Source organism: Anomalospiza imberbis, unplaced genomic scaffold (genome assembly GCF_031753505.1).
Source record: "Anomalospiza imberbis isolate Cuckoo-Finch-1a 21T00152 unplaced genomic scaffold, ASM3175350v1 scaffold_60, whole genome shotgun sequence".
NCBI lineage: Eukaryota > Metazoa > Chordata > Aves > Passeriformes > Viduidae > Anomalospiza > Anomalospiza imberbis.
In genome coordinates, this window is record NW_027100213.1 from 162,903 (window position 1) to 186,633 (window position 23,731).

A 23,731-nucleotide genomic window follows, 5' to 3' on the forward strand; every position below is an offset into this window, starting at 1 on the left:
TGTTCCGGGCTCTTGCCGGCCAGGTCCCCTGTCACTGCCCTGTGCCTTTCAGGTTCTTGAGTGCCTGAACTTGAGTGAACGCGGTGCTAAGAGAATCCTGCAAATCTTGTCAAGGCACCTGCGGAGCGAGTGCAGGGAGAGGCGTCGCCTGGCGCTCAGGGCCCTTCTTGTGCTCATCGATGATCCCTTGATGGTGAGAAGGGGGCAGCGGCTGAGGCTGCGCTTGGGAATGCAGTCGCTTGGGCTTGGCTGGGCTTTGGGCGCTGGGGCAGCTGCTCCCAGCTCTCCTGCCTCCTGGTTCAACTGCCCAAGTGCTTCGGAACAGCCCTTTGGCCCCTAGGCCCTGCGGCAGCAGGATGGCGTTTCACAAACTTGTGTTCTGCACAGAGCGAAAAAATGTGGAGCCTGACTGAAAGTCTTGTGGAGCTCTTGTGGGACGCAGATGGAGAGATAGTCAGCATGACAGTCAGGCTCCTCAGCTTTATCTTCTGGGACAAGGCCATGCTGATACCCAGCCCCATCGCACTGCAGCTGGTTGAGGCGCTCCTGCCACTCTTTGACCACGTAAGGCTCGCTGCCCCCAGCCACGGCCACTGACTGCTGCCTGGACACTTTGTGCCCTGTGGATTTGCAGGCCTGAGCCAAGCTGAGCCCCGTGCAGCCGATGCTGAGGTCTTTTTTTCTTCCTTTCATACAGGACAATAGCCATGTGCAGCTGCTCTCCATACTGCTCTTCCAAACATTGGTGTCTCTTCCACTGGAAAAGGAAGAAAAGGCCCTGAAGACACACGTGCGCCAGAGCCTGCTGCCACTCTTCTTCCACTGCCATGATGAGAATCAGCATGTGGCACAGGTGAGGACTCATGGGCTGCTGCTGTCCCCCTCGGAGGGGGCTCAGCTGCCTCCTGCCCTAGCGCCTCGTGGGCTGCAGCCTCCTCCAGGCCTTGGCACAGGGACACAGGGACACAGGTCCTGCGCCCTGGGCTGTGGGGCCATCTCCACATCTCTGCTGCTCTCCAGGTTTCTCAGGAAACGCTGCTTTGTGTGGCTGAGTTCCTGAAGAGGAGAGATCTTCAAAAACTGGTGAAGAACAAGAAGCTGTGGAAGTTCACCGAGTGCCTGGTAAGGACGGCCTGGAAGTGCCAGCCTCAGGCTGGAGAAGCCCCCTGAGCGCGGTGCTCAGTGTGTGGGCTGGCAGCTGTGCCCCTGCCCGCTGCTGCACCCAGAGGCTGCGCGGGCTCTTCTCCAGGCTCCCGTGGGCCCGAGCCGGGGCCGATGGAGCCCCGGCCCGGCGGGGCCGCGGGGCGGGGCGGCGCCGCGGCTCCCGGGGCAGCAGCCGCCCCTCTGCCCCCTCCAGAGCCCGGCGCCCGCGGCTGCTGGCCGCGCCTCAGGGCTGTGCGGGCAGGGGAGGCCGGGGCTGGGCGCAGGGAGCGCCCGGCACAGGGGCTGAGCCCGCGCCAACCCTTCCCTCCTGCCGCTCTCTGCAGCTGGCCGACGACAGGAGCCGAGCGGCCGAGCACCTGCGCCGGGCCCTGCAGTACCTGGACAGCCCGCAGCAGTCCCTGCGAGAGGAGGCCATCAGGTTCATCGGTGAGCCGTGAGCCCGGGCTCCCCTTCCCTCCCCGCCCCGCCGCAGCTCGGCCCCAGCCCCGGCTGCTGCCCCGGCAGCGCCATCCGGGCCCGGCGCCGTGGAGCCCCGCCTGGCCTCGGCGCTGCTGCCGCCCTCTCGCAGCCGTGCCCTGGGCCGGCAGCGTGCGGCAAGGGCCCGGGCTGAGCCCTGCCGGGCCAGGAGGCCGTGTGGCCACAGGGCTGGCAGCGCCGCTGGCAGGGAGCTGTGCCGCTGGGCCGTGACAGGCTCTGTGTTCACAGGGATGGCCGGGCAGCACCTCAGGGGGAAGAAGGAAGAGCTCCAGCTCATCTGTGAGGGTGAGTGAGGGCAGCGGGCTGTCAGCGGGGGCTGGCGGGGGAGCTGCAAGCCCTGCCCCGGCTGCCGAGGGCTCTGCTCCCTGTGCGGACGAGGGGCGGTGTGGGCAGAGCACACAGAGACGTCAGGGCCACCTGGGGGATTCGTGGCCAGCAGCTTCGGGCTGATCCTGTTGGTCCCTGCTCCCTGCTGGCCATGGCTAGAGCCGGCTGGCACGGCCCTGGAACGGGGGTCTCCTGGGGTCCCCTCAGATCCGGGAACTGACCATGGCTCTGTTCCTCTCTCTTTCAGCCCTTGAAGGCATGGCAGATGACATCAGCGTCGCCGTCGGAAGCCTGGCAATTCAAACACTGTACGTCCTCCAGGCAGTAGAGAGAGCTCGATATTCCATCTTCGACAGCCTGCATGATCAGCTCCACAGGGCATGGAGGACACGGCCTCGTCTGTCAGGGCTCGGCTGGCTGCACTGCTGGAGCTCTGCAGAGAGCTGATCCCAGAAGCTCTGTCTGCTGGGGCCACCTGAGCCAGAAGCAATGTTTCATTTGTTCAACATTGTTCTTTCCTTATTTTCCTTTTTCCTTAGCATAAAAATGTAGGATATGTTGTAATAGACAGACTCCCAGGATCTTTCATTTGCTGCCCAGGGTCTGCAGAGCACAGGGGTAGAGGGGAAAATGGGTCCTTGTGCTCAGCAAGCGGCCCAGGCCAGCAGTGGGGAAGGGAAAAGTAGCCCCTTGGCCTTTGCTGGTTCTGCTGAAGCCTTTGTGCTGGCGACAGAGTGGCTGTGCAGGGCCGGAGCTGCGGGGATCCCTGTCAGACCGGTGCCTGGAGATGGCCACAAGCCCTCTCCCAGCCAGGAAGCGCCATCTGTGTCCTCCTGCCCGTGTGTTGCTGGCTGCACACCCGGGCAATGTGTAGATGCAATGATTTCTGTTGCACGTCCTGACCAGTATAAAGTAACGCCTTTGATTCTCTAACCCTGAATTTGCTGTTGGAGATGTTTCATTTTCAAACAGTTTCAGTGACAAAGGGACCCCCCCGACTGAAGATGGGATCCTCAAAGCTCACCCCCCCTCCCAGATGGGAGGAGAAAACAGCCTTGGCCCTTTGCTGGAGGGGGGCACCCAGTAATCAGTGGAGGCTCCAAAATCAGCCCCCAGTCCCCTCCCCACTTCTAAAGACATAGAACACGTTGCCCCCCAGCCCTCCCGTATCCCCTCTCATTCCAAAATGCTCCCACACCCCCAAGATGCCCTGAAGCTCCCCCAGCCACTATAGTCCCTGCAAAGCCCCCCGAGAAATTGCCCCGGACCCCCTGATACCCCTTCCCACTGCCAAACACATAGAGCCAGTCATGACACAGCTCCCCAGAACCCTCCAACCTCCCCTTTCCCCAAATTCCCCCAGCACTTCCAGATCCTCCAGGCCCCTTGGCCCTGTAGCCTCTTGAAAATCCCACCAGCCCACCCTAGGATGCCCCGAGCCCCCCCTGCACCTCCAGACACGTAGAGCCAGTCATCCAGCAGTGCAGCTGCATGGCTGAGGGGGCTGCAGGGGCTGTTTTGGGGGTGCAGCTGCTGCCAGCCTCCCCTGCAAAGGCTGAAGCTCCGCAGGTCTTTGGTCAGGATGCCCTGGCCAGCTCCCACCTGAAGACCACCAGCGTGTCCCCTCAGGCCATGGCCGTGTGTGAGTGAAATTGCAGGGGGGCAGGGGGGAGAATAAGGGTTTGTTTGAGGTCAGGGAATGTGATATGGGGCTTGGGGGGGCTTTGGGGAAGTTATGGGCAGCTGGGGTGGGGTCTTTGGGGGAGTTACAGCTGCGGGGTTGAAACAGGGGTTGGGAGGTCTCTGGGGCGTTTCCAGGGGCTGACAGGAGGGTTTGGGGGAGCTCTGGCGATGTTCCGGAAGTCTGGGGGACGTGACATGGGAGTTTGGGCTTTAAATCTGCCCTGGGTGAAGAACTTAATATTTATAATCCTGTTAGAAATGAACAGGCTTTTTGACACAATTAAATGGGGACAAAGTCTTCAAAGCAAAAAGAAACTTTGTTGCTATTTGGCACCAAAGGAGTACACAGAAGCTTGATGAGTTCAAGAGAGAAAAAGAGTTAATTTTATTTCTGACTTTGCAATATGTAGAATTCTAAAAGTGGCAGTAGATTGGAGGATGAAATTGCCACTTCTGTAACCACACTGGTCAAACTAACAGTCTATTAATTTTCTCCTCCCACAAAGAAGAATGTAAAACAATCATTATTTACATGAACAGTGCATGAGAACTTTAGTAGAAATATGTAAACATTATCAGAAGGCTAAGGAAGTTTTATGAGAACTTTAAAACTTTCAAAAGAACTATAAAAGAAAACGTAACACTTTTAAAAATGAGGGCAACAACTGTTCATTCATACCGATTCAGCCGAGCCGAATTTGCATGTCCCTCCCGAGAGCAGAATACACACACCTTCCAACAAAGTGGAAAATTTTCGGGCATTTCCCGGCTGGGGCAGTCCCTGTCCCCTTTCCCATTGGCTCGGTACTGGGGCACTTCCATTCTCTCCTGGCCACCTGCTTTTCTGTCTACTCCCCCATCATCTGAATTCCTTTTTAGTCAGGGCTTCAACCCCGCCCCTCTCCAGCAACACCCAACAAACCAACCAGAACATATCCAAACCACAAACAACAACACATAGAACCAACAGCTTTCATTCTTTAGCTGAATAATCTTTTGGCTTCAGCAAAATGTCACCTCGTCTCTCACAACCCTATAAAGTCTTTGTTCTTCTTCCCTAAGTTCAGGAGTTTAGCATGGCCTTGGCTGAGGAGCAGTCCATGTCAATCAGTAAAGCTCACTAAAAATATCAATTGATTTAGCTAGTTGAAATGATCGTGGATCGTGTGTTTTATAGAGGGCACGTAATGAGGGGGACATGATGGGCAGATCGGGAAGTCCCGAGTACCTTCCAAGTAGCTCAGCCAAGGGGGAAAGGGAATGAAAGAAAATGCAGCTGGGAAAGAAGAAAAGAAGGCTACTTGATCCAAGTGATTGGGAGACTGCGTTGGACACACGCCTGATGCACGCTCTCCCTTTATGCCAATCAAGGGACTTTTACAGGACTCCTCTGTCTCCTTTCTGCACACCACCCTCTAGCCACGTAAATTTGACGCTCTGAGAGCTTTCAGACCTTCACCAGGAGCTGTCAGACCTTCAAAGGAGCTCTCCGACCTTCAGCAGGAGCTGTCAGACCTTCACTAGGAGCTGTCACACCTTCACCTGGAGCTGTCACAGCTTCAGCAGGAGCTGTCAGACCTTCACCAGGAGCTGTCACACCTTCACCAGAAGCTGCCAGACCTTCAGAAGGAGCTGTCACACTTTCAGCAGGACCTGTCACACCTTAACCAGGAGCTGTCACACCTTCACTAGGAGCTGTCACAAATTCAGCAGGAGCTGTCAGACCTTCAGTAGGAGCTGTCAGACCTTCAGCAGGAGTTGTCAGACCTTTGGCAGGAATGGTCAGAATTTAGGAGGAGCTGTCAGACCTTCACCAGGAGCTGTCACACCTTCACCAGAAGCTGCCAGACCTTCAAGAGGAGCTTTCAGTCTTTCACCAGGAGCTGTCACACCTTCAGAAAGAGCTGTCAGACCTTCAGCAGGAGCTGTCAGACCTTCAGTAGGAGCTGTCAGACCTTCACCAGGAGCTGTCAGACCACCAGGATAAGCCGTCACACCTTCAGAAGGAGCTGTCACAGCTTCAGCAAGAGCTGTCAGACCTCCAGCAGGAGCTGTCAGATTTTTACCAGAAGCTGTCCAACCTTCACTAGGAGGTTTCATAACTTCACCAGGAGCTGTCAGACCTTCACTAGGAGCTGTCACACCTTCACAGGAGCTGTCAGACCTTCACCAGGAAGTGTCACACCTTCAGCAGAAGCTGTCAGACCTTCACTAGGAGCTGTCAGACCTTTGGCAGGAGCTGAAAGACCTTAACCAGGCTCATACTGGGAGTGACTGGTCTCATACCGGGTGTAGCCGCTCCCGACTTCAAGACCCCATGATGTCCCCCTAAGGCCTGCCACGGCTGATCTTTGGAGCCCTGCCAGCTCCAAATATCCCCTGCAAAAAACCCCAAACCCAGGCAGCCCCAGGATATTTGGGCCGAGCTCCCCCTCCCCGGGCACCTGCGGGATGGGGGCGATGCTCCCGGGGTGCTGCGAGCTCAGGCAGCGCCAGGGCCACGCGATTCCTTCTCTCCTCTCCTCCGGCTGCTCCCTGCTGCCGCTGCGCCTCTTCCTCCCTCCCTCCTCCTCCTCCCCCGCTCCGGGATCCTGAACCGTGAGGGGAAAGGAGCGGGGCCAAGGGGACGCGCTGTCCTAAAAAAGCCCGGTTTGGTTTAAAATCACCCAAAAGGGCATCAAATGCAACCTACATCCACATGGTTCGGCCTGACATCAGCCAAATGGGATTAAAAGTATCCAAAGGGCTCTAAAATCCAAACAATGGGGTCTAAAATTGCCTCAAATGTTTTAAAAGACACATGAAATGGCTTAAAATCACCCTTAAATCCCTCAAATGCAGCTAAAATCCACCCTGAAAGTACCTGCTTTGGCCTAAAATCACCTTAATGGCTTGGTTTGACCTAAAATTGCCCAAAGAAGCAAAAAAAAAACTACTTAAATGGACCCTAAATCACAAAAAAGGGACCTAAAATCATGCACACAAGATTAAGATTCACCCATATGGACCTAAAATCATCCAAAGGGGTCTGAAATCCCCCCTAAACCCCACCAGATTCGGCCTCAAATCAGCCACAGGGGCTGAAAATCCACCCAAAAAGGCTCGGGATCCCCGCAAGGGATCTGAAGCCCACCCTAAACCTGCCCGGTTCGGCCCAAAATCCCCCAAAGGGGCCGAGCCCGAGGCCGAGCCCGGGATCGGCTCCGGGGTCACTCCTGGACCTCCGCGTCCGCTCCGGGCAGTTTTGGCCGCGGCCCCGGACGGGCCTGGGCGGGACCGGGAGGGACCAGGGAGGGCTCGGGAGGGGTTTGGGCATTTGGGGCTTTTTTGGGCTTTGGGGAATTGTGTTGGGAGTTTACAGGGAATTATTGGGGTTTTTGGGGAGAATTACTGGGTTTGGAGGCAGTTGGGGAATTTTGGGGAGTTTGGTTTTGAGGGGTTTTATTGGTGCTTTGAGGGGGAAGTTGTTTTCCTGGGGGTATTTGGAGCTAATTGAAATTTTTTCTGTTTTCTTTTGACTTTTGGAAGGTTTTACTGGGATTTTGTGGGGATTTTGTGGGATCCTCTGGAATTATTTCTGTGTTCTATTGGAATGTTTAGGGGATTTGGAGGCATTTTATTGGAATTGTGGGGGCATTTAGTGGGATTCTTTGGGGATTTGGGTTTGTTAGGAATTTTAGCGGGGATTTTGCGGGGGGTTTTGTGGGTTTTTTTGGGTGTTGCCAAGATTTCTTTGGGTCTCCTGAAGATTCTGTGGGGCTTCATGTGGTTTTGGAGACATTTTTGGGGGGATTTGTGGGGTTTAATTGGGATTTTGTGGGCTTTTATTGGGATTCGAGGGTGTTCTAATGGGAATTTGTGAAATTTAATTGCGTTTTCATGGGGTTTATTGGGACTTTCAGGGGTTTAAACCAGATGTTGGTGCCTCTCAGCCCTTCCCCACACCCTGGGACAACTCCAAAGCCCCCCAAAATTCCACTAAAACCCCCCAAAATCCCCCCAAAATCCCAATAAAAACCTCCAAAACACCAAAGAATCCCACAAAATCCCAGTGGAACCCACCAAAATTAAAAAAAAACTCCCAAAAATTTCAGTAAACCCCCCCCAAAAAAACCCCAGAAAACCCTAAAAAAATCATCGAAATCCTCAATTCCACAAAACCCTGCAAAGTCCCATAACCCCCCAAAGCCAGTAATTCTCTCCAAAATCCAGTAATTCCCCCTAAGTTACCAACAAAGTCCCCCAATGCCCAAAAATGCTGCCAAAATCCCCCCAGAATCCCCCCAGAGCCCCCAGACTCACCGGGGGCCGTCCTGGATCAGGGGGCACCAGCCGGTGGAACAGGAGCCACTTCAGGGGGCCCGCGGAGCTTTTTGGGGAGGGGGCACCATGGGAGACCCCCCAAAAACGGGGGAGGGGAACCCCTGTGGTATCACCTCCCCTTAAACCCCCTTCCCCGGTTCAGGAATAGCCAAACTCAAGAAAATGTAAACCAGGCTTGACTTTCCAGAAATTATTTTTGGCCGGGTTTAGCTGCATCCTCCAGGCTCAGGATCACCGGTGTATTTGCAGGTTTTGCTCTGCATCATCAGCCTGCCCAGACTCTGCTCGGTGTTTCACAAATGGAGAAGACAATGGATATTGTGCCAAGCTTCTTTGCAAACAGCAACACCTGCATCAGCATGACAGAAAAGAAGAAAAAAAAAAAAAAAGAAAATAATCAGCGGTTAGAACAGAGCCAGTGTCCCACCATCTTCCCCTCCACTGTTATTACAGAGGCAAACCTGGGCCTAAAGCTTCCACCTCTCAGTTCCTGATGCTGTTTGACTTCAGCCTTGACTCCCCCTGATCTACCTGACTGCCGTCCAAGTGGGGCTGGGGATGCTCAGCCTGGAAACAGGAGACACTGGGGAGGCCTCACTGCAGCTCTGCAGGACTGGAAGGGTCCCACAGGAAAGACGGGGACAGTGTTCAGCCGGGCCCGTGGCAACAGGACAAGGGGGGATGGCTTTCAACTGCAGGAGGCTGATTGAAGTTGGATCTGAGGGAGCTGCTCTTTTACACGGAGGCTGCTGAGGCACTGGCCCAGGCTGTGGATGCCCCATCCTTGGCAACAGGGCTGTGAGCAGCATGGGCTGGGGAAGATTGCTCAGCTCGGAACAAGATGCTCTTTAGATCCACTGTGATGTCACAGATGTGATGTTCCAGCAGGAACTTCCAGCGTCCAGCAAAGAGCACAACACAACCACTGGCCCTTGTGTCAGCCCACCCTGTGCCAGCCCTCGTGCCAGCTCACCCTTCACCATGCTCCCTGTCACCCTTCTCGTCACCTGCGCCCTGATACTCCCATCAGTCCTGAAAGCTCTCTGTTGCCTGGATTTTGTCATCCGTCCCTGCAGGATGCTCACATTTGTCCTGAGGAAGGTACAGTGCCATTCCATGGAGGTGGACACCCCCCAGCTGCCCGGCTGGGCTGGAGTTCTGTGGGGATGGGGTGGGACAGGGACCCCACTCTGAGGTGTTGCTACCTCTGCAGGCTGTCACCGAGAGAGAGGACGAGATGGAGGTGGACATGCAGGCTGATACAGAGGAGGAGATGGAAGTGGATGGAGAAGAGAGTGGAGACAATGCGATGGAGGTGGACATGGAGATTGATACAGAGGAGGAGATGGAAGTGGATGGAGAAGAGAGTGGAGAGGAAGAGATGGAGGTGGACATGGAGATTGATACAGCGGAGGAGATGGAAGTGGATGGAGAAGAGAGTGGAGAGGAAGAGATGGAGGTGGACATGCAGATGGATACAGAGGAGGAGATGGAAGTGGATGGAGAAGAGACTGGTGAAGAAGAGATGGAGGTAGATGTGGAAGAGGAGATGGACGTGGAAATGGAAGAGTACCTTGAGGACATGGACACTGATGAGAAAGATGAGGAAGAGGCCATGATCTTGGGATGAAGAGCAATACCAGCAGCAGGACAGGCATGTGGTCCCCACAGGCAGAGCGGGTCCCCTGCTGCCAGGCTGGGACTGGGCTGGGTGGTCCCTGCTCAGGGATGTGGGACCCGGTGCATTGGGTTCTGGTGGCCATCCCCAGCCTGTGCTGCGCTTGCTGGGCCAGCCTGGGGGCACATGGAAGAGCCCTCTCTGCCTGATTTAAGTGACTGTGCCTCTTGCTTTCCCTCAGGGATGATGGAGATCCTGGACAGAGATGCCACCCTTTTGTACATACGTTGTAGAGTTTGTTGTTGTCTTTAGGCTATAGGTTTTAGGGCTTCTTTTTGTCTTCTGTAAATACGTTTCATAGACTTTTGTTAGATATGTTCTTGGGTATATATGTTCCATAGATAGTTGTTGTTACAAATATTCTTACAATGTAAATGTGTTCTGTGTTTTCATTGCTGTTTTTCTGAAAATAAACAAGCTTTATTTTTCACACCCCAGTTCTCTTTCCATTTGCTTCAGGCACAGGTAGCATTTGCAAAGTTGTGGTTTCCGCTTGCTCCAAGTTCCCAGGGCTGGAGGTCGGTGGGGGAGCTGGCACAGCCACAACCATGTGCTGCTACCCAAACCAGGGTAAGCTGGGCCACTTGGTGTAGCTAACAAGGTTTCTAGAGCAGCACACAAAAATTAGGTTCCTCAAGAACTGTTATTCCCTTTTCCTCTCGATGCCCTCGGGCTGCAGGTTGGGCACCAAAATCTGTCTTGGTTTGAAAAGACAGGTGTCTGCTAAGGAAGGCAGGAGCCTTCCTGGAAATGGAAAATGTAAGCCCCCTCCCTCCAAATTATTATAATTTTGAAATCAAAAGGCTCTCAGGCAAAGATATGGGAATAGGGATAACAGTTCTTTACTAGGAAAATTCAAAAGATAACTGCAATAATACAAACAAACAAAAAAACCAAACTGCTGACAGAGTCAGAACACGACCTGACACCCTGTGGGTCAGAGTGTTTGTAGCAGCATCCCCAAACCCAGCGGCGGGGAGCAGAGGTTTGGGAGGAACAATGGGAAGGGGGTGGGAGAGGGGGCACAGGGGGAGGTGGGACCCACTGAGGCTCCCCCAGGTCACCCCAGGACCCCCAGGCCCCGTCCCAGCCCCCCCAGTTCCCTCCACAGCCCCGGCTGAGGGGGGCTAAGCCCAGGAGCCGCCGTCGTTCGGGGCTCCCCCGAGGGCAGCCGCCAACGGGAGAGCTCCCGGCTCGGAGAGGCCCCAGCAGAGGAGGGGATCTTGTCCCTCCTCGAGTGCCCTGAAGGGTCTTCAGGCCCCTCTGAAGAGGAGTTTTTCTCTTTTTAGGGATTTTTGGGGGGACCTCACTACTCCAAGGGTGTTTTTTTCCTCCCCATTTTCAGGTGCTTCTGGGGTCGCAGCCCCACAAGCCCCTTTTCAGGGGCGATCATGACGGTTTTAAGTGACATTTTTCTGGGGGACTCACTCCAAGCCGCTGTAGGGGATGTTTTGCCCCCCAGGGTGGATTTTTGGGGTTTAAGGGCCCCCGCTCTGGTCGGGTCCCACTCTAACTCCCCTGAAGAGGCCAACACCACCCCTGCTGATTCCGGCAGCGGAGCCCTAGGAGGGTTGGGAGTCCTGGGAGGATTTAGGGGTACCTGGGAGGGTTTGGGGATCCCAGGAGGGTTTGGGAATCCCGAGAGTATCTGGGGGTACCCGGGTGATGCCGATGATGGTGATGGGGACCCCGTGCTGGGTATAAATTTCATGATGGATTCCTGGGGGGGGTTTGTATATCTCCAGGGTTTTTCGGGTTCCGATGGATTTTTGGGGGGTTCCCAGGGGGGTTTTCAGGATTCCCAAAGGGGGGGATTGGGCAATCCCAGTGGGAACCCAAGGCTGGTTTGGGGTACCTGCTGGTGACAGAGATGGGGACCCCCTGCCAGGTACGAACCTTCTCAGGGGGGTCTGGGGTGTGCTGGGAGGTCTTGTGGGAATTTGGATGTCCTGGAAGGGTTTGGGGGGTGTCTGTGTGGGGTTTTTGCGGTCTTGAGGAATTTTTGGAGGGCCCAGGGATGGTTTTGGGGTCCCGGGGTGGTTGGGGTGTCCTGGAGGTTTGGGGGTTCCCAGGAAGGTTTGGGGCTTCCTGGGCAATGCCGGTGACAGAGCTGGGACCCCAAGCCGGGAATGAACCTTCTCACTGCGCACGGGCAGCGTCAGCGTGTCCTGGGAGATCCTGGGGGACCCGGGGGACCCCAAATGCTCAGGGACCCCCCCAAACTCCCCTCACCGCTGGATCTGCTGCAGGCAGGGGGGCACCAGCACTCGGCCCCCACCCCCACCATCACAGGGGGCTGTGGAAGAAATCTGGGGGTGCACGGACAGGTCGGGGGGACCCCCAAAGTCCTGGGAAAGAGGGAACACAGGGGAACTCCCAGGAATCCCCACTGGGGGCTTAGGGGAGATCCAGGAGGAGTTTGGGCGAGCTTAATTGTGTCACTATCGTCAGGAAAGGGGACTCCAAGGGTCCCCGGTGTCCCCATTCCCAGCAAAAGGTGGGAAAACCCGGGCTGGCTGGGAATAGGGGTCCCAGGTGTCCTCGGTGTTGAGTAAAGGAGGGTCTGGACACTGGGAAAGGCAGGAATAGGGGTCCAGGGGGTCTCTGGGTGAAGGAGAAGGGGGCTCTGGGGACTGGAGAGGCGGCATGGCCGGGAAAGGGGTGCAGGGCTCCCGGGGCCTGGGGCTGCTCCCAGCAGTAGCCCAGTTGCTCCCAGTTCTTCCCCATTATGATACAATTTGCCCCCAGCACTGTCCCCGATGTTCCCAGAGCCATCCAGTGAGTTCCCAGTTCTCCCAGTTGCCCCTAAAATAGTCCCAGTCACTCCCAGTACAATCCCAGTCTCTCCCAGCAGGGCCCCAGTCACTCACCCTTGTCCCCAGTTGCCCCCAGCGTGGTCCCAGTTACCCCCAGCACATTTCTAGTGGCTCCCAGTGTGTCCCAGTCCTAGTGCTTGTTCTGGTGCTTTCCATGAACTGATTGAACTCTTGATTTATGAACCAATGCACTAGATGTGGAATCCTCTACACTGAACTCAGAAACAAACTCCCTCTGTCAGAGCATTTTCATCTTCTAGATCACTTCCAAGATGCCCATGGGGATGTTGCAATGATTATCACACAGCTCTCCATTTCTGGATGCAGGCTCTGCAGATTCTTTCTCTGCATTCAGTCAGGCTTGCATTCCCTGACAATTCCTGGTAGCCCCTCATGGTTTCTTAGGGCAGAACAGTAACAATGAAAACCTTACCAATGGCACAACTGCCCAGCCCACAAGGAAAAGAAAGAACAAGCTGTCAAGTTCTTCAAACATTTGTCCTGCTGTGCTGCAAGAGTTGAGCTGCACACAAGGTGTGGAAAGCCTAGAGAAGCTGCAGCTGGTGGCACATCTTGTGACAGAAGCTGCACCTCGTTCTCCAGGAAAGGTTCCTGGAAAGAGCAAACAGGAGTGTGGAGAAGATTCTGGGAAAACTGAAACAGCTTTTAAGAAATGAAATGAAAACGGCAAGAAACAACTGAAGATGTTTTTCTCTGTTTATTTTTATGCTCCTCTTTTCCATCTTGCACTACTGCTCCATCCCCTTAATCCAAATAGATCTCATCTCTAAGATCTATGACTTGGCGAATTTCAGACAATCTAAAATACCATGAGCTACACACAGTTTGACTTCCCCGTTTGTTTTTTTGGTGGGTTTTTTTTTTTGTGTGTTTTTTTTTTTTTTAATCATTGCTGGAGATGTAAATGCAGTGCCTGGGTCAGGTACAAATTCTGCATTCAGGGAATGTGCCCCAAAAGTGTTTGATCCTCAGCGGGGACAATGCATGGCAGCGCTCAAGAGGATTCCTGTTCCCCTGTGTAGGAGTCCAGACTCTGGGTCTGGGCTGACCAGGGCAAAGTTCCCGTGTTTGGACAGGCTCAGGGGCTGCCCCTGGGGAGCGGGGGGCTGGGCGCGGGGGCGAGCGGGCAACGGAAAAAACGGACACAGGGACAAACGGCCCCGGAGCTTCAGTTGCAGCAGCAGTAGCGGCAGCAGCAGCAGTGGCAGCAGCGGCAGCAGAGAAACCAGATACTCTATCGAGTCCCACTCGCATCTCCTCTCCCTCTCCCGCTGTCCCGCACCCTCTCCTGCTCTCCCTTTCACGGTGTCCCCACCTCTCCCAGTCTCCCTCTCCCCTGCTGGCCTGGGCCATGTCCCCAGCCCGTCACCGTCCCCGTCCCCGTCCCCGTCCCGGTTCCCGGCCCCGTCCCCGCCCCGGTTCCCGTTCCCGTCCCCGTCCCCGGCCGTCCCGCCGGGGTCTCGCCTCCGCCCGGCTCTGGCCGTGCTGGCGGTGGCGCTGCTGGGCGGGCATCAGTGCCTGGAGCTCGGGCGGCACCGCCGCCCTCTGGCTCCGCCTGGCCCGAGCCCGGCCCCGGCCCCGACGTGGGCTCCAGTCCCGGCCCCGGCCCCGGCTCCTCCCGGGCCCCGCGGAGGACACACGCGGCGCGGCCGCTCCCGCCGCCCCCGCTGCGGCTTCCCCGGCCCGAGCTCCGCCGCTCGGCAGCGCGGCCGTCGGCCCCGAGCCGCCGCTGTCCCGTTCCAGGGACAGAACGCCTGGGGAGGGCCGGCCCGGGGCGCTCGGGGAGCGCTCGGGGGCCGCTCCTGGCCCCGGGCCGAGCGCTGACAGCCCCGTCCCGCCCGCAGGGAAGGCGCAGGAGGAGGCCCTGCAGGAGCGGTACCGGCTGGGTTCGCTGCTGGGCAGCGGCGGCTTCGGCAGCGTCTTCGCGGCCACGCGGCTCTCGGACGGCGCCCCGGTGAGCGGCGGGGCCGGCGGCGGGCACAGGAGGAGGGGGCGGAGGAGGAGGAGGATTAGCAGGAGGAGGAGGGGGAAGGAGGAGGAGGAGGAGGAGGTGGAGGGGGCGGAGGAGGAGGAGGATGGGGCCCGGCGGGGCGGGTGGTGCGCTCAACCCACTGCTCTCCCTTGCTCGCAGGTGGCCATCAAAAGGGTGCCACGGAACCGCGTCCGGCACTGGGGCGAGCTGGTGAGTGAGCGGGGCCAGCGGCAGAAGCCGGGCCGTGCCGGGTGGCGAGGAGCCGGGGCCCGGCAGGGTGGGAGCCGCCGGGAGCCCTGCAGGGAGAGCGGGCATGGGCTGAGCGGGGCATGCAGAGCATCCCGCGCTGGCTGAGGGGTTCCCCAGCCCTGGCACAGCCTCAGCCCCACTGACGGCATCGCGTTCCTCCCGCAGCCCGACGGCACCAGCGCACCCCTGGAGGTCGTGCTGCTGGACAAGGTGTCCTCTGGCTGCACTGGTGTCATTCAGCTCCTGGAGTGGCTTGAGCTCCCTGACAGCGTCGTGCTGGTGCTGGAGCGTCCGGAGCGGTGCCAGGAGCTGTCGGGTTTCCTGGCGGAGCGGAGGTTCCTGCCCGAGGAGGAGGCGCGGGGGCTGTTCCGCCAGGTGCTGGAGACCGTGCGGCACTGCACCAGCTGCGGGGTCCTGCACAGGGACATCAAGCCTGAGAACATCCTGCTCGACCTGGCCACCGGGCAGCTGAAACTGATTGACTTTGGCTGTGGCGCCTTCCTCCAAGACACAGCCTACACCCAATTTGCAGGTGAGCCCTGCCGGGGGATGCTCCTGGGCATCTCATGGCCCAGCCGGGGTGCAGCCCCAGGGCTCCCCCTATTGCAGCCAGGATGGGATTAATGCTGGAGCCAAGCTGATTTGGGTGGGGGTGTGAGGGGGGCCAGCTCCAGCCCTGCCGACAGCCTTCAGCACCCACTGTGGCCTGGGCTAAGGCTGGAGCTGGGGCAGCCAGCCTGACAAAAACCCCAGTGGGGGTAGCAGAGAGGGGGGTCTGACCCTGTGCCCTGGATGGTTTGGTGTGCAGGCGAGAAGGGCTTGGACTGCTCTGCTCCCATTGTTTGCCTTGACTGGTTAACATTTTTGGGGGGGCGTGCAGGCGGGGAGTAGAGCGGGCTTTCTCCACCACTGGATGAGTTTTGCTTTTGTGTGTCATGGTTGGGCCTTCCCAGGATTTCTGCTGCCCTCTTCCAACACCAGTAGCTTCTTTTCCAGCCCCAAGTCTGTACACAAGTCCCAGTTGCTGGTGAGAGGGCAGCAGTCACCCTGTGTGCCACTGGGGCAGCCCCCACAGGCCATGGGGTGCTGGGGCCAGGCTCTGGGAGCGGCAGCGTCCCCCTGATGAACTCTGTGTTCCACAGGAACCCTGTCCTACAGCCCACCAGAGTGGATCCACCACCAATGCTACCACGGCGAGGCAGCGACGATCTGGTCCCTGGGCCTCCTGCTGTACCACCTGGTCATGGGGAAGCACCCGTTCAGGAGGGGCCAGGAGATCATCTGGGGGCGGATCTTGTTCCCACGACGGCTCTCTCAAGGTGGGTCCTCATCTCTGGCCACGGGGGCAATACCAGTGCTGGGAGACAGTAGCAGCTCATGAGCATCCTGCTCTGGCAGCTGCTGAGGAGGTGGCACATGTCCTGCTCTCCTGCTCTCCTCCAAACACAGAATCCATGGGGAAGTTTAGGCCCAGCTCTGGGCACACCCAGCATGGCTTGGGCATGGGAACAGGGGGGCAACTTCTCCAACTGACTGGTGATTTCTGGTTTGTTTCCCCAGAGTGCCAGGATCTCATTAAGAGGTGTTTGTCCATGCAGCCCTTGGACAGGCCATCCTTAGAAGAGCTTTTCCGTGATCCATGGGTGCAGGGTGGTCTTCTGCCCTAGAAGATGGGAGAGATCCACGTGCACAGTTGGATCCAGGGGCCTGGCAGGTAACAGCTCCACACATGTCCTGGCAATCAGTGGCAAAGCCAACCAGACTGGTTTTGTCCTGCCTGTGTCACTGCCCAGGGGTCATCAGATGGGAACACGCAGCCCTTGTGCTGGAGCTGAGCTGCTCTGCCCAGCACTGGTGGCCACCATCTGAGCTGGTTTTGCTTGTCCTGGTTCCCTGACAGCTGGGGCCCTGGGCAGAACTTTGACAGCCTGGGCTCACCTCAGGGAAGGAGGAGGAGCCCCTGGAGAAGCTGTACCAGGTGGGGCTGCTGCTGCTGGGGACAGTGAGGACGACATCAAAAATGACAACCTCTTCCTCCACCTGGTCACCGGCAGCTGAAGATGATGGACTTTGATTCTGGCACCTTCTCCAAAGCCAGGCTCCACAGGGAATTTGCAGGTGAGTCCACACGCAGGGGGATGCTCCCAGATTTGGGCATTGCACAGCCTGGCCGGGAACCAAAGGTTCCCCCTTTGCTGGGGAGGATACAGCTGATCCTTCAGTCGGCTGCCAGGCTGCTTTTGGCAGGGCTGGGGGATGGGCTGGGGTGCTGATGAAATGGGAGTGGGCTCCTGGCCCTGCCAACAGCCCCCAGCACCCACCGTGCCCCGGGCTGGGGCTGGGGCTGGGGCAGCCAGCCCGACACAAAGAAACCCCCATGGTGGGAGCAGAGGTGGGACTCCAGAACCTGTGCAGGGGCTGCTTTGCTTTGCAGGCAAGGAAGGGCTTGGGCTGCTCCACTGCCCCTGTTTGCTTTGGGATCACCGTTATTTTGGGGGGCAGTGCAGGGGGGAAGGGAGACAGCCTGGGCTTCCCTCACCTGTGGGTGGGTTTTTCCCGGGCATGCAGGGGTTGGGCCTTCCTTAAGCCCCTGACAGAGATAAGATTTTTGACCTTTTTTCTTGTTCCCCTTTTTGTCTGTAATCTATTTTCAATAATTTGTTGTGTGTTTTTCTAGAGGAAGCGTTCCAAGTGGGGTCCAGTCTGGATGGGGAAGTGCTTGGGAGCAGCTGTGGCGTGGATTGGCCGTGCCCTGGGAGAAGGATGAGGACATCGTTTGGGACCAGCTTTTCTTCCAGCGGGGGATGGCGTGAGGTGGGTCCGGTCTGCTTGGCATGGTGGGATCAGAGCTTTGGGGAGATGGCAGCGAGCACAGGAGCATCCTGCTCTGGGCAGCTGCTGAGGGCTGGATGTGCCGTGGCCGGCTGCAGGCTGGGCACATGTCCTGCCCTCCTGCTCTGCTCCCACAGGCAGCAGGGATGGGCAGCTCTGGGCACAGCTCTGGGCACGGCCAGCATGGCCTGGGCACTGCGGGTGGCTGGGACAAGGGGACAGGAGCCTTCAGCTGACGGGCGCTTTCTGGTTTCTCTCCTTGCAGCCGGGCTCTGCGGGTGCTGAGGCTGCTCTGGGCTCTGCCAGGGCTCTGCTGGAGCTCAGCACCGGGCCGCAATCAGCCAAAGAAGAAATGGGGTGACCTGCAGCACAGACCTGCTTGAGCATTTCAGCATCACAGCTCAAGTTTGCAGAGTGTACACCTTCAAGGGCAAACATGACACCACCCAAAAATTAAACTTGTTCAATAGCTTCTGAAATGAAATCAATCTGGGATGACCCCAAATGACATTTTGCAGCTTGCTCAAGCTGTAGCTCAGCCCTTCTCTGAACTGTTCTCTCCCCCACCTGCCTTTTACTTCCCAACTGCTCCCTCTTGTCCCCCAGTGAGTTCCCAGCCCATGGCAGTCTCCATCACACTGTTGCCTTCCTTGGTGCCCCTCACCATGAGGAAGGCCGAGCCCCAGGCTTAGGGACTCATCCTGTCACTGGCTGAGGAGCAGCAATGTCTCAGAGCTCCAGTGGGATTTTAGTGTCATTCAGAGCTGCTCTCCAGCCCTCAGCTGTCCTCACTGCTGAGTTCCCACTCCCTTTTCCTCGTCCTTGCAGCAGGATGAGCTCTGTGAATCCCCTTGAGCCTCTCCACTCTTCCCAGCCCACGCACCCACCTCAGTTATGCTGAAGCTGCAGCTTCTCTGTCTCCTGTGGCACACCAGTCCAGTCCCCTGTGCGGGGAGCCCCAGCCCCAGAGCACAGCACTCAGCAGTGCACTCCGGGCTGGAGCAGCTGCCCTGCAGCCATGGCTTGGCTCTTTGTGGCAAGGGAATGCTCCCTGTTTGCAGCTGTCCCTGCAGGATGGCCCCAGGGCAGAGCCCAGCCGGGCTCCCACTGCAGCCCCTGAAGCATGGGGCAGACAGTGGTCCCAGAGCTGGGGTTCACGGGGAGCACCCGGAGCTGTGGCTTTCAGTCAGTGTTGGCAAATGTTGTGTTCTCATCTCCTGCAGCCTGTGGGGAAAGCAGCCTGTGTTGCCAGGCCTGTGTGTGCCAGGGGCTCTTGGATGTCTCTGTACCCATGGACAGAAGGCTCTGTGTGTGCCAGGGGCTCTTGGATGTCTCTGTACCCGTGGACAGAAGGCTCTGTGTGTGCCAGGGGCTCTTGGATGTCTCTGTATCCATGGACAGAAGGCTCTGTGTGTGCCAGGGGCTCTTGGATGTCTCTGTACCCATGGACAGAAGGCCCTGTCTGTGCCAGGGTTTCCATAATGTCTCTGTGCCCATGGGTATGGAATAGCATGGACACTGAAAGTGTCAGTCCCGTTGCTTGCACGCTCCTTCCTTTGTGCACAAGACACATCCAGGCACACCCCCATGTACAGATAGATTAAAAGGACAGGGAGGGACAGAGATTTCCCACAGTACTCCAACTTGGGCATAACTCACCTTTTAGCTGGTGGCCAGGGGATTTTTTTTCCCAGCTCTGTGTGAGAAGGTGTCCAGGAGCTGAAGCAGCAGCATTTAGAAGCAGTTTCAGGATTTCTAGGCAGGAAGTGGAGCTGACAACCATCCACGTAACTTGCCGTATTCATCAGGATGTGCTGCTGGTTCTTTGGGAATATGGCCCAATGGAGAGACGAGACTTGGAAAAATCCCAGCTCTCTGTGGGTTTGTGCAAAGGGGGAGCAGCAGAAACACTTTGTGTCTGCTTTGGGGACACAAGGCCCAAGGAGCTGCGGTGGCAGAGGGTGACCTGGGCTGGTGGCAGGTGAAGTCCTGGTTCATGGCATCCCAGAGTGGCACAGGACAAAGCTCCAAGCACTCCCAACCCCACTGATGAAGTCTTTGTGATGCTGCACATCCTATAGGAAAAGCTGCTGTCACACAATGCACTGGGATTTGTAAGTTTCATTTTAATTACTTTAGGTCCAAGTTTCAAACTGCAATGTTTTTGTTCTCAAGACACAGTCGTGCACAATCCATCTCTCATCCTCCTATTGCTTCAACAACAATTTAAAAAAATAAATCTTAATATTGGAAACAAAACCCAATGTCTTTAAAAAAAGAATGCTGGGGTCAGTCAGTAAGATGGATCCAGGCCATCAGAACAGGCACAAAGTAAATGAGTTCTCCTTTTAAAAAGATCAGTTACCTCTTAAATCCAAAGTTACAGAAGATTTCATTACACATTTGTTTCTTTTTGTTTTCTCTTTCATATTTTTCTCATTTTTAAAATTTTTTTCTATTTCTTTTTAAGTAGGTAACACATCATGTAAAATAGGTAAGATTTTTCAGCAAAAATCAGATTTTTCAGCAAAAATAAGATTTACAGCAAAATAAGATACATTTCTGATAAACAATGAAAATATTTACTCCTCTGTTTACTTTTCTCTGGATACCCTGCGGTAAAAAATCTAGCAGATATGAGAAGAGGTGTCAAGTGTTTGCTTTGGACTAAGCTGGAGTTCAGCACTGCTGACATCCTGATCCAGCCAAGAGTTGCAGAATTCTTTTGCACATCCCGAATGTGTTTGCAGGCACAGCACCTGCAGTGCTGACACACCAGTGCACGTGAATAACTCTGTTACTCCCTCACAGAAGTTGGGCTCTGCCCCAGAGCGAGGTGCTCCAGCCCTTTGCTCCTGGTTCCCGTGGGGAGCAGCTCCCTTCCCTCTGGCTGAGCTGCTCAGGCAGAGCCCGGCAGCTCCTGGCCCTGCAGGGCTGAGGCTTTTCTCCGTTGCTGGGCACAGACTGATGGAGCAGCACCGCTGAACACGGGCACACACAGGGACCAGCAGCAGCTGCCTTTGGCCACCTGAGGCTCCAAGGCCCAAACTCAGAGCAGACAGGGCTGGAAGAGACTCACAGGCTCCCTGCTGGCTGTGCTGCCCCACTTGTGCCCACCTGGGAGCCCCCAGGGCCAGCAGGGACTTGAGATGGCAGCCCTGGGCTCCTGGAGCTTGTGCAAGGAGCGGGGCTGGGGACTCCCTGTCCATGGGGAGCTTCCAGATGGAAAAGGCTGCTGTGCCCAGGCAGCTCCAAGGGCACAGAAAGGAGGGTCTCCACCACGGGATCTGTGCCAGTCCCACAGTCCTGGGCAGCAGCCACCGAGCCCTCGGGGAGCAGAGGGCACAGCAAGAGGGACAAAAGCAGGCAAGGTCAGAGACTGGAGAGAGCCAGACCCGTCAGCAGGAACAGCTGCTCCATTGCACTCTTGGAGAAAGCTCTTGGCTGGTTCAAAGCGCTGAAAGGCGTGCAGGGCAGAGAGGAGGCCACACCAAACACTGCTCCTGTTTGCACAGCCTCCCCTCTCCATGTCCCAGAAGGAATTGGATGGACTGTGCTCTTCTCTCCGAGTGTCTCGTTCAGCACGAGCAGCTGAGCTCCAGGAGCTGAAGGAGCTGAAGCCTCAGGCCTCAAGAGCTGGGCCTGAGGAGACACTGTGAGCAAATGAATGCTGCTAACATGGACCTGGCTGAATGCAGCAGATGGAATCATGGAATCACAGAATCCTTTCTGTTGGAAAAGACCTCTGAGCTCATCCAGTCCAGCCGGTCACCCAGCAGTGTCGAGCCCAGCACTAAACCACGTCCCTGAAGTGCCAAGGCCTGGACAACAGCCCTGAGTGAGGCCCTGAGCCAAAGGTGGCCTCTGGATGAACCTTCCAACCAAAGGTTATCTTTGCATCTGCTCACTTGTCACTGTAGAGCAGGACGGGAACGAAAATGACTCCAAATCAAAGGCAAAGAGAAGGAACTCCGATCTATTTCAAATGCACCGCTCCATTTATAGAGAACATTGTGTGGACTGATTTCATTGGTCTTAGAGTAAAAACATCTCACACCACTGGTGTGCAGTGAATGACACACGGTGGCAGAACCCATCTATAAACAATGTGAACAACAAGATAGATTAGAGAATTATTTACATTCTTTCCCAACTGTCTCCCAGGCTCTCGCCTGGTTAGAAAACCTTCTCTTTTTCTCTCTGACTGAACTGAGAATATCCACACTCTGCTTTCTGGGATTTCTGGCCCTGGCTCCTGTCCCAGAGTTTGGCAATTCCCCTTGCACAGCGTGCTGAGCTCTCCATGACCAGCTCGAGAGGTTTCTCAGCTGTGGCGTCCTGTGGCATGGCACAAGAATCTGCTCCAATTAGCTCGGGAGCGCAGCTCCAGACACATGGGTTTGGTTGAGTAAATGCTATTTGTTTGGTGGGTAATGATGTTTTTCTCAGCTTATGCTTTATTCATAGCATGAGTGACATTTCTGCAAGAGGTAGTGATGTGTCTCTGGGTCTTAGTTCTGTTCTGGTTTTGGAAAATACACTTCAAACAGCTATAGCATTACACATTAGATAACCGGCGTTTGAGTAAAATTACAGTAATAACTAGGGGCTTATGAATTAAATGAAATAAATATAGACACTAGGTTTTAAAAACAACAGGCCTTTACTATGATGAAAGGAATAATTTTGATTCAAGGGTGGAATAGATCTTGGTTTTGAATTTAATTATATGTTACAGTTTTGCAATTATCATTGTTGGATTACTCATGGGATTAAAATGCACATCTTTTAAAATGAAAGGTAGAAATGCAGCTTTTTAAACATTTCATTTCAAGATCATTAGGTACATTATTACCTCAGCTACAAGACAATTTCATTTTTGCTCTGATCCTCTTTGATTTCTAACAGATAGCAAACAGCCTTCAGTAGTCTCTCTTCATTGTGTTTCTTTTTCTGTATTCCCATGTCTTGGACTAAATTGCTTCTATTGAAGATCTGCAGTGGCCCAAATGACCATATTTGAGCTCTGAATTTGTTGTATCTCTCTTCCTGTTTTTTCTTTTGGCCTGTTTTCAGATTAATAATGTGAGACTAGATAAGCTTCATGGAAAAAAAAGAGTCTATTTCATCATGTTAACCCAATAATACTATCAGGCAGCATCAAACAAAAAAGCTGTGTGTTTCTCCAGAGCCCTGAGATGAATACCTTTTTTGAAACATGGAGATTTATATTCCTGTGGGAATGTAAGTGATATCAAGGGCAGCAGATTTTGAGTGCAGCTGTAGTTACCATTAACAGAGGTAAGTATTTGAAGGAATTTTGATATTTCAGCCATGGTTTATTATCAAGGGTCTCTTGTGTGAAATATGCCAGCCAGAACATAGATGACCATTGATTGCTACATTTGGCTTTGTTAAAAAAAAAAAAAAAATAAAAAGGAAGAAATCTTCTTAAATGCATTATGTTTTTAATATTTAAGAAGTTAGTTCATGGAAACCTGGAAACTCATACTCAGGTGCTGTGAATCACAAGAGTTTCTTGTGGAACAAAGCACAGCCATCTATACTGTGTGTGTATCTGAGTGTGCATGGGTTACTTTTTTGTGAATCGTACATCTTTTCTATCTTTAGATTGCTATTAATAGAAGAACTTTAAAATTCCTTTCACATTGATAGCCAGAATTTTGGATCAAATACATAGAAAGAAATACAGAAGTGTGGGCATTTCTGAGGTTCTAGAGTTCCCCGTATGACCAAGCAGTAGAGTTTATAATCTCTGTATTTTAACTTTCCTTGTCCGGTAATATGGACTAGAAAAATAAGATTTGTATATAGAGTCTAAAAGCATAGAAGATTAATAGTTTGAAGTACTGCCTTCAGCTTTCACAAAATTCATGGAGAAGTGAAGACTAACAACATTAAGAGGTGTTCAATAGCTCTGTGTGATTGACCAAAGCAGTTTCATTAGATTTTCTTTTCCCTCTTTTTTTTTTTTTTTTTTTTTTTAATAATTTAAGCTGTGCTTTTGCCAAATACCAGTCTCAGAACTTTGCACCCTACATTCTGACAAGAGGCAGCAGTATAAAAGAGGTGGGAAGAGAGGCTTTAGCAATATATTTTCTCCTTTTGCCATTCTCCCAAGGCAAAACCTGGAGTCTTTCTGAAGCCATTGGCCAGCATTTACTCTTA

General features: G+C 54.7%; 1 protein-coding gene across 1 annotated transcript; it reads left to right on the forward strand.

Annotated features, from left to right (window-relative positions):
• Positions 1-392: 392 nt before the first annotated feature.
• LOC137467320 (serine/threonine-protein kinase pim-2-like) lies at positions 393-15,226 on the forward strand (the record flags this gene model as incomplete). The annotated part of the gene is made up of 9 exons (XM_068178808.1): positions 393-564; positions 698-853; positions 1,021-1,122; positions 1,488-1,590; positions 1,870-1,930; positions 10,998-11,091; positions 14,378-14,443; positions 14,621-14,671; positions 14,876-15,226. Coding segments are annotated over exons 1-9 (1,152 nt in total), but the record flags the coding sequence as incomplete, so codon positions are not given.
• Positions 15,227-23,731: the final 8,505 nt, after the last annotated feature.